This window comes from Gambusia affinis, linkage group LG04 (genome assembly GCF_019740435.1).
Source record: "Gambusia affinis linkage group LG04, SWU_Gaff_1.0, whole genome shotgun sequence".
Taxonomy (NCBI): domain Eukaryota; kingdom Metazoa; phylum Chordata; class Actinopteri; order Cyprinodontiformes; family Poeciliidae; genus Gambusia; species Gambusia affinis.
In genome coordinates, this window is record NC_057871.1 from 22,148,870 (window position 1) to 22,158,851 (window position 9,982).

General features: G+C 37.8%; 2 protein-coding genes across 3 annotated transcripts; both read left to right on the forward strand.

Annotated features, from left to right (window-relative positions):
* The first annotated feature begins 894 nt into the window (after nucleotides 1–894).
* Nucleotides 895–4,276, forward strand: LOC122829680 (GTPase IMAP family member 9-like). 2 transcript variants are annotated; one of them, XM_044114431.1, is made up of 3 exons: nucleotides 895–1,026; nucleotides 1,764–1,874; nucleotides 2,592–4,276. In XM_044114431.1, the coding sequence occupies exons 2-3, from the start codon at nucleotides 1,778–1,780 to the stop codon at nucleotides 3,473–3,475; spliced, it is 981 nt and encodes a 326-aa protein (XP_043970366.1). In that variant the 5' UTR covers nucleotides 895–1,026; nucleotides 1,764–1,777; the 3' UTR covers nucleotides 3,476–4,276. The 2 variants fall into 2 exon arrangements, with proteins under 2 accessions (XP_043970366.1, XP_043970365.1); XM_044114430.1 differs by having other exon boundaries at nucleotides 931–1,026; nucleotides 1,767–1,874.
* A 1,350-nt stretch (nucleotides 4,277–5,626) lies between these two features.
* Nucleotides 5,627–9,144, forward strand: LOC122829681 (GTPase IMAP family member 7-like). Its single transcript, XM_044114433.1, has 3 exons — nucleotides 5,627–5,933; nucleotides 6,121–6,192; nucleotides 7,344–9,144. The coding sequence occupies exons 1-3, from the start codon at nucleotides 5,924–5,926 to the stop codon at nucleotides 8,273–8,275; spliced, it is 1,014 nt and encodes a 337-aa protein (XP_043970368.1). The 5' UTR covers nucleotides 5,627–5,923; the 3' UTR covers nucleotides 8,276–9,144.
* Nucleotides 9,145–9,982: the final 838 nt, after the last annotated feature.

Here is a 9,982-nt window from a genome sequence, read left to right on the forward strand (position 1 = left end):
AAACAGAATATCACCAACTACAGCTTAGAGTTGCTCATTGATATATTAATGCAGTATCTGTGTAGCCTGATGGAGAACATTTTGCAAGACAATTTCAAACATTGAGAAGTTTAAATTTTTCCTCATCAAACATTTTCAAACACGTCGTTTTGAAGCCAAAAAGAACCCAGAAATATACAAGCAAGCAAGAGAATCAACTGGTTTCAAGTTAAAACTCAGATTCACACAAAGAGACAAGCATAAATGTTTGGTTGATGAGCTGAACCGTTCAATAAAGCTAATTTTCTATTAGCAGCTTCACAAATCTTTATTTTTTAATAAACATTACATTACAAAGACACATTAAAACAAACCTTTATCTTGGCTTTTTTTTCTATTCTTCCTCTTTTCTTTCTCCCTGAAGGATAAATGCTTTTTTGAAATATTGTTTTGCTAATTTATCTTCTGACCGGAGCTTTGGACGTTTGGATGCTCTCTGCACAATGCAGCTCAGATTACCGGCGAAGCGATAACCGGCCACCAGGGGGACCCCAAGAACAATTTTTACTTTTTGTCCATAAAGTAACGATTTTTACATTCATTATCAAATATATATTGTTATCACAACAAATCCATTCATGATGATATTGTGCGTTTTTGTTATTATAATGACATAGAAATCGGTACCAAAAAAATAAAAATAAAAATAAAAATCAGCTCCACTGAGGGGACCCCTTGATGGCTCTGGGGCCCTAAGCGGCTGCTTAGTTTGCTTGTGCCTTGGGCCGGCCCTGTTGATGATCAAACTACAAATAATAGTGGAGATTTCCAGAGGACGAGAATATGGTAGGTGGAGGGATTAATTACTTCTATCTTAATGTGAGCGATTAAAGAATACGCCCTGGTGGCGGAGACGGTATTACGTGGAATGTTAAGTTTCAGTTTTGCTTTCACGATGTAGCAGCGTGTCTAGTGAAACAGGTTTTCATGTCTCTTTGTTTTAGTTTGGGACATTTCAGAGGTCCGAAGCCACTGAAGCCTGTTGTGGTATGCTTTATGATCTTCTCAGCTTTCTAATGAGTTTTGCTAAATAGACCAAATGGCAGGAGGGAACATACTTCATGGTGGAGGGACATGGATAAGGAATAGTATGAATATAAACACACTTTAACTGGTTAACCAAATGAAGAAAAGTTGTGATTTTACTGTTTGTCTGCAGGTGGTTACAATTTAAGTTTTAGTCGAAAAGGTTTTGTATATGTTTTAGTGGATGGCAAAAAAAAAAAAACGTGGTGGCAACTGGACTTGATCTCGACAGGTAACCTGCGTGTTTTACCAAGTTGCGATCCAGATTTAACTGTTTGTGCGTTTGATGAAAACTGTTTTATCTTAGCATTTTAGTAAATCTTCATGATTTTAGCCAAAAAGCAGAAAGTGTAGCTTCTTATTGAATAGTATTATCGATATACATTATCCGACTGGATCTGCTGGATTGCTGTCCCACTGGTATGCCTAGCAGTAGAAATATTGTTTTAGTTTTTATACAACCTGAGCCAGAAGATGGACAAAAGTGATAGACGGTTACAGTTTCCTAGTCAAGAGTACAGCTCACGACATTGACAAACAACCTCATGAAAAACAAACAAAACAAAAAAACAACAAAAAAACCACAAGTCTTTTTTTTATGCAGACATAAAAATAGCTTAGAAACTTCAACAAGGTTCAAATGTCTAATTAAACTCTCTATTTAAAATGTAAAGTTTTATTTATTTGTTTTTTGACAGAAGCTGGTGATCCTATGATGTTGGCCCAGAAGACTTGGAGCCGAGTTTGGCGCCACCTTCTGGTGATCGCGTTGTGTGAACTCATGACACACTGTCAATCTCACAGCACAGGTATGACACTAACACACATTACAGCCCAACACATTAAGTTTAACCTGAACAAAATGAAGAAGGATTTTAAAGTGTGGTAGGAGGCAAAAAATAGAACTACACCTTTAAAGTGACGTGAAGACTTAATTTCTTCCCACATTAAGCGAACACCTCAAAGGAAATGGGTAAAAAATAAAAAAATATGGCATGATCTTTTGAATTTTGATGTCAAAAACGTTGACATATCAACAAATGCAGAACTAGCAATCTAACTAAAAGGACTGAACACCAAAAAAAAAAAAGAAATTGTGAAAATATGTTTTTGAGAAGCTTGTAGATTCAATGGATTAATTACATGCATAGTGAAATATTCCCAGCCTTTATTACTTGAAATGTGTACTGCAAAATCACAAGGCCTTACCAAGTATTTTTAGTCTCGTTTTTAGTGCAAACATCTCATTACACTTGAAATAAGTCTGACCCAACTTACCAGAATCCCTTCAGAAAGACATGGTGGTTTGTTTTAAATAAATAATTCCTTTATATTGGTGAAAAAGTACATGTTCCATTGGGAGATTTACTTATAACAAGACAATTTCCCCATGTTAAGACTAAAAATACTATTTACATTGTATATGCCCTACTAAAAATATATGCAGCTATTGTTCATATATTTTGTTAAAACTGAAGAAACTTAAAACATGGAAAACTTTGAGAATTTTCTGAATCTTTTCTCAGGCTCTTCAAAGCAGCGGACTCTCTTTTTGGTTGGAAAAACTGGCTCTGGAAAGAGCGCATCAGGAAACACCATCTTGGGTCGCTCTGTGTTTAGAGAAGACGCCTCGGCTGAGTCGGTGACAAAAACCTGTGAGAGACGAGAGCCACTGGAAGGAGACAGAAACATCGTGGTGATCGACTCTCCTGGAATATTTGACACACATAAAACACAAGTCCAACTCAAAGAAGACATTGAGCAGTGTGTTAAGCTGTCGGTTCCTGGGCCTCATGCTTTTCTGTTAGTGATAAACTTAAAGTCCAGATTCACAAAAGAGGAAAAGGACACTGTGAAGTGGATCCAGGATAATTTTGGCTCTGCTGCTGCTACTTTCACCATAGTCCTGTTCACTCATGCTGATGTGTTGAGAGGTAAATCTGTTGAGGACTTTGTGGCAGAAAGCAAACACCTACAAACTCTAATACAGCAGTGTGGAGGAAGATACCACTCGTTAGTCAATGGGCTGAGTTCAGACAGAAAACAGGTCACAGAACTTCTGGATAAAATAGATGAAATGGTTCAAATAAATGGGGGAGACCATTACACCAATAGTATGTACAAAAAAGCCCAGAGGGAACTGGAGGAGGAAGAGGAAAGAGCATGGTGGGAGGAATACGAAAGAACAAAAAAGACAGAGAGGAAAAGATGTAAATCTAAGTGTGAAGAATATAAACAGGAGGCTAGAAAGCAGATGGAGAGAAAGGAAAAACTTCGTTTATGGTGTAGAGTATTAAAAATGGTTTCCAAAGGAATGAAGTCTGCTAAGCATAACTACTTTGCAGCAATGGGAAAGGTTGTTGGTTTTGTCGTTGAAGACTGTGAACTTTTTGAGTATGTGTTTCCTTAAATCAGTGGGAAATGTGACAAAATGAACCAACTCGCGCACAGTTTATGCTTTCTGCAGACACTTATTTACATTTAATGTGTCCAACAGCTTAGTAACAGGTCTGACAAATATCTGATTGACGGAATGAAAACCGTTTTGATGTAAAGATGTTTTATTTAAGTCTGTTACGGTACTTTTTCATCTGACAAGTCTAATTGTGACCTTTTGCTGTTGCCTCCATGAGTAACACAGTGTCAATGTCAAACTTCTTTATGAAGCACATTTAAAACAGCTACTGCTGCACAAGGTGCAACTAAGGATAAGTAAAATACACGACAATGATACAATCACAGATCAAAAGATAAAGATAAAACATTGCTTGTGTGAAATTGAGAATTACATCTGTTTAACAATTTCCCAACCTCAAAATGAAAATATGCCATTTATAATGACTGTAATTAAGTGCAAATAGTAAAAATTGCGTAACTACTCTTTATATTTTCTTCACTTTATCATTTAAAGATTATTGGAGGATGAGGCCATCAAGTGGTTTTAATTTAACTTTCTGTTCAGAATAACTTGCTTGCTGTCAGAATGTTACTTAGAACATTCTGTATCAAGATTAAAGTTGTAAAATTCGTTCTACTTTAACTTTATTCTTTGTTTTGTTTGAAGGCTTTGTTTCTTTTACATTTTATTCGTTTAATCAGAAATTTGCATGGGATGGTTGCTTTGTTTTGAAAGGTTTGAAATGATTTGTATAATTTTGCTGGATTTGGTGTAATACCAACCTCTGTTTAAATAAATGCTCATTGAAACACATTTTAAGTTTGTGTGAAACATTTCAAAGTTAATTTTAAGCAACAATACCACATTTTTACCACATTTATCAGCAACAACCACACAAAGGTGGTTGTGCAGTTTCTTGCACTGTGGCTGTCTGTGCAGGAAACATCAACAACAGTGGAGCTGTTTTTTAGTTTTGTTTTGTTTATATCAAAAATGTCTCCCACAAGAGGTTTTGCACTGATCATGCATCCGTTCTGTTTGGCCAGAGGAACATTTCATGTCTGCAACTGGACAAGAAATGTATTTTGCTACTTCAATAATCTCTACCAGCAGGGGGCCACAGAGAGTGATTTTAGTTTGATCAGAGGTTGACGGTTCAGAAAATGTGACGCTAATACCACATTTAAATTATACAGAGGCTAGTTAACCTGGCGCATACTTGTGAACTGTGGGAGGAAGCCAGAGAGAACAAACGCACGAATGGGGACAACATGCAAACATTCCTTAAAGACCCAAAGCCATCATACAAATGATCTTCTTGCTACAACACAAATGAGGAACATTTGCCTTCAGCTGCAGATTTACCCGGACGGTGGGGGTGAGTTCAGCACTTTGGCTCGCCTGCGTCCATCCAAGGTTGTCAATTAGAGTCTAAAGAGGAACTGGCTTCCGGTCATTTGACACCGGAGTCTCCAACCTTTGTGGCAACATTAGCCTCAAACACCTTTCATGTAATGTAATTTTTAATTTTGATGTTCTTAATTTAAACATTGGTGCTAACTTCTAGCACAACAAATGCATTATAGCATTTGAAATCCAAACACCACAAAGACAGATTTTTTTTTTAAATAAAGAAATAAATTATGATTAAAAACTAAAAACCTTAAGTAGTCCAACCGGAGCCTCAACTCAACAATGCCAAAAGATGAGAATTCTGAAAGGAAAACCCAAACAAGAACTACATATGTATGTGCCTCAAACTCATTGCTGACAAAGCTTCTTGCTTCCATCCAACTCCCCTGAGATGTCCCTCTGACTTGCTGAAAGGAAACACTTCAGGATGATGTAAGCTCCGTTGTACAAACACTCGTTTAGGCACCCTGAAGTAAGAAACGTCACGTGTTTATTGCCGAGATCCTCAAAATTTCCTGTCACGTTACGGGTCTAGTTTATGAGACACCCTGAAGACTGAATGAACTGAAAAGCTTGAGTTAAATCCTGATTTTTAAAGTGAACATTACTTGATTCTGATTGGTGGAGAGGTCAACAATGGAGGGATGTGATGCACCCTGGTGACTGACTCTCCCCCCTCATCACCTCTTAAACAAATCTTAAAAAAAAAAAAAACTGTTAGAAAACCTTATGTTATTAAAGAACTTGATTAAATCCGTGGTTTTTTTTTTTGCACATTAGCAAAACATTACGGTCAGACCTTCACATGTTCACATTCGGTGCATTCAGAATGCAACGGACGTTTTCTGCAAGCTTTCTCATATTCAGATGCAGCCCAAGGACAATGGAAGGAAATGGGAAGCTTCCAGCACTTAGACCAAGACTTTCAGATGTCTCCCTGAACGCCAATGTGAAGCTTAACAGCAGATATTTAAGCCATAATTCAGCGTTCAGATCTGCTGGAACAGACTTGGTCACCTGGGAGAAGGAAAAGGTGGATCTAAAGCGATGGCTGAAGGTAAGAGAGTAAACCTCGTATTCTGTTTGAGTCACCATTATGGAGCTTTTGACCAGTATCAGAGGGTGGTGTTACACTGGGAGAAAGAAAGCTCAAATGGATTACAGAAAGAAATGTATTGCTTCATTACAAAGATTGATTTAACTAACAATTTATTTGTTTTTATCTCATTGGCCATTTGTCCTAGAAATACAACTCAGAGAGAAGAAGCCGAGAAGTTTGCCTCGGTCTGATGGGTGTGGTCTCTATAACTTTGACGGTATGATCCCTCAAACTTCACTTTCTGAGAAATCTTGTTAAATCCTAGTAATTACACATATTTGGATTGAAGTCCAATTTTTAAGTGTTTCTTATGATTGCTAATGTACTTTTTCAGCTTTGACCTGTTATGTTTCTACTGGCATGTTGTGAGAAATTCCTAATTTCTGCTCTTCAATAATACACTAAAAATTGTGTTTACTGCTGTGATTCGACAACTTTGACATGAAGCAGCTGAGTTTTGGTGTTTCTATATAATTTGAAATGACTTTTCCTTTGAGTTTAGATAATAAACAAAGATGTATGAATGTTTTTTTTTTATTTATCAGAAATGTTCTTGTACTTTTTGCTTCTACACTTAAATCAAAGAATATAAATCTCAAGCAGACATTTGGCTAAATTTATAATTGTAATATTTTAAAATCAAATAAATATAAAATTAAGCTTAAGTTAAAAACACATATGTTGAAAAAATATTTAAAATGGGTAATATGTAATTCAGGAAAAATTAAAAACAATATTTCTGCATGGATTATTTGATTATGTCTTATATATTTTGTATTGTGCCAAATAATTTAATGAGATAAAAAATAGAGTAAAACTTTCAACTCAAGTCAAAGTCTGCTTGATGTGTGTCCGTTTGTTATTTCCCATTTCCTGGAGCTGGTGATGTCATGAGGTCAGGGAGCTCTGGGGATACAAAATAACAACCAAAAACAAAGGCGTTTGAAGACGTGAAACAAAAACAGTCAAAAGATAAAAATTAACGTTAAAACTATGAAAAACAGTCAGAGAAAATTATAAAAACAATAAACTCTGACCTTCTCCAACAAATTGGTCCAAGTCCATTGAAGGCCAGTAAACCAAAATCCAAATGCTCCGTGTGTCATGTTTACTTTCTTTTCTTGTACTTTGTGTCCTTGCTTTGGCTGGCATGTGTCAATTTGCTTTGAGCATGAAGACATACATCAATATATAATTGTGCAGCCTTGTAAGAAAATCAGTGTTCAGTTCCTTAGCTTCTGCTACTGGCAAAAAAAAAAGAGTTTACTCTATTGATGTTCTTCTGAAATAGCACAAAGCTACCATCCTCACTTCAGCAATTTAACATGTTTTTTTGTGTGAAGCATTGACGTTGCTTGTAATCCACAGCTTTGGATTTGTCTGGAGGGTTACGGATCGTCCTGGTTGGAAAGACTGGATCAGGGAAGAGTGCCACAGGAAACACACTCCTGGGCCGAGCTGCCTTCAAAGAAGATCCGAGCCCGGTGTCGGTGACCAAGCACTGCGAGACACAGAGCGGAGAGGTGGATGGGATCCCGGTCCAAGTAATCGACACTCCGGGCCTGTTTGACACAGGAATCACAGAGGAGGAGCTGAAGTCCAGGATAGAAGAGTGTGTCAAGATGTCGGTTCCTGGACCTCACGCTTTCCTTCTGGTGATCCGGCTCGGAGTCAGGTTCACCGAGGAGGAGAGGAATGCCGTGAAGTGGATCCAGGAAAACTTTGGCGACGACGCCTCCATGTACACCATCATGCTGTTTACGTGCAAGGATCAAGGCAAAGCAGACAACGCCCTGAAGGAGTGCAAGGAGCTCCGGAGACTTTCGATCACGTTTGGGCGCAGGTACCACGCCTTCAACAACAACGACGCAGACGACCGCGTGCAGGTCACAGAGCTCATCAACATGATCAAGGAAATGGTACAAGACAACGGAGGGAAGCACTACACAAACGAGATGTATGAGAAAGCCCAGAGGAAGCTAAGAGAGGAGGAGGAGCGCAGGAGGCAGGAAGAGGAGGAGAAGAAGGAAGAAGAGAGGAAGGTTTGGGACGAGGAGCGAGAGAAGCAGCAAAAAGAACGAGAGAAGAAGAAACGGGTTCGGAGGAAGAACATCCGCGCGGCCTCGGCTGCTGCGGTTGTGTTGGTGTTAGCCGGCGTTGTCATAGCAGTGGGGGCGAACACCACCGTGGCGCTGGCTCTAGGGGCTCCCACGCTCGTCCTGGGGGTTTTATGTGGTTTAGCCGCCATTTGGGTTTGGAAAGGAATAAAATGTAAAGCTAAAAAAAACAGTCCGGTGTAACTAACACAAAATCAAGTCTGTCGGTAGTAATATTACAAATAAAGTTTGGATGCAGAATATCTTCCACAAAATCAGCTAATGTTGGTATGTATGTCAAACCTTTTCTGGTTTCCAGAAAATGGTTCTCAAATGAACAAAGTAAAGCTTGACTGGAGAATGAATTTAAATTAGAAATATTATTTAGGTCAGAGGGGTCAAACTCATTTTTATTTGGGGCCATATCAAGGTCACACATTTTCTCAAAGGGCCAATTGTGGCAGAATGTATTGAAAAAATAAAATAAAAAAGTACCCACTAATAAACTGTTAAAATATCAATACATAGCTGTGTCTTTGAGTGCTTCTTAAAATTAAATTACATTTTTTCACATTGATGTAATTTACAGATAAAGCCGTTCTGATTTGATTGATAGAATAATATTTTAGCACACAACTGTTATCTTGAAGGCTCTATTTATGTGGCCCTCTGTAGAGTCTACAGGGCCACATAAATAGTTACGGCGGGCCAGATGTGGCCCACCAGCCTTGAGTTTGACATGCGATTTAAATTATCAGGAAGGCAGCATTTTTCAGCAAAACTGTTGTTTATTTTTATCTATTAAATTAATTTTTACACTTTTAAACAAACCTCTTCGGCTTACAGCCCTGAACTGACCCACAACTGGATCTTATTTGACCTTACCTGCAGGTCTTGGCAGCAAAGTTGTATCGAAATTATCTGAGTTACTGATGGACCAGAGATAATACTGTTGTTTAAAGAAACTGAAAATCAAATACATTTTGTCCTTTGATGCAGTATGGCTTATAAAGTTAGATTAAATCAGAACTACCAGAACTATATGACAATTAAACAATGACATGACCTGCAAGCTCTTTGTTTGTCTGAATTGTTTTCTCTTTTTCGTTTGATTTATACAAATCACATAATTGATTCTTAATTTTACACTTGCATACTTCCTGTTTTTACCAACAGATTTTCTGTGCACGTGATCCGTTGCCCCTTATTTAAACTATGACCTGCTGCTGTTTCCTGTGCTGTATTATTAGCAACTTACAAGCGCAAAGGAAATGTGAAACAATGAAGGGAAAATCCTCTGACTTGTAATTTTATTTGGGGAAGCCTCTGAAACAAATCATGAACAGTTTGTTTCCCTCCCTGTTTATCTCAGCTTGTAGCAAAAAGTACAGGGAGGAGAGAGAGTTAGAAAGGGCAATGGATGCACTAGATGTACGTAATTTTAAAAAAAATTACTAAATAATATACACGTAAACATGCATTTTGTGTATTAGATCACATGTACAGAACAGGCTGTGTGTTACCAGCCTCAGTTTTGTGTTTTGGTTTTCTGTGGCGTTTTACCTCTTGATTCTAACAAGAAGAAATTGAAAGAATGAACAGATTAAGTCTTAGTGTTTATCGATTTGCACAAAAACTGAAAACCAAAAGGTGAATCACAGAATGTGTCATCAATGATAATATATGGACCTGTTAGTAACAATTTAAATTACTTTGTGTTGACTCACAATAAGATGGTCCTGCATCATTTCAGTACAGATTTATTTTTTCTGGGTACTCCAGTTTAAGAACACGTCTCTGTGTTGCACTGTGATGGACAGATGACCTGTCCAGGATTTACCCACTTCCTGTCCACTGACTGCTGGAAATAGGAATCAGTGATCCTGCTGGGAGAAGCCGGTTTAGGGAATG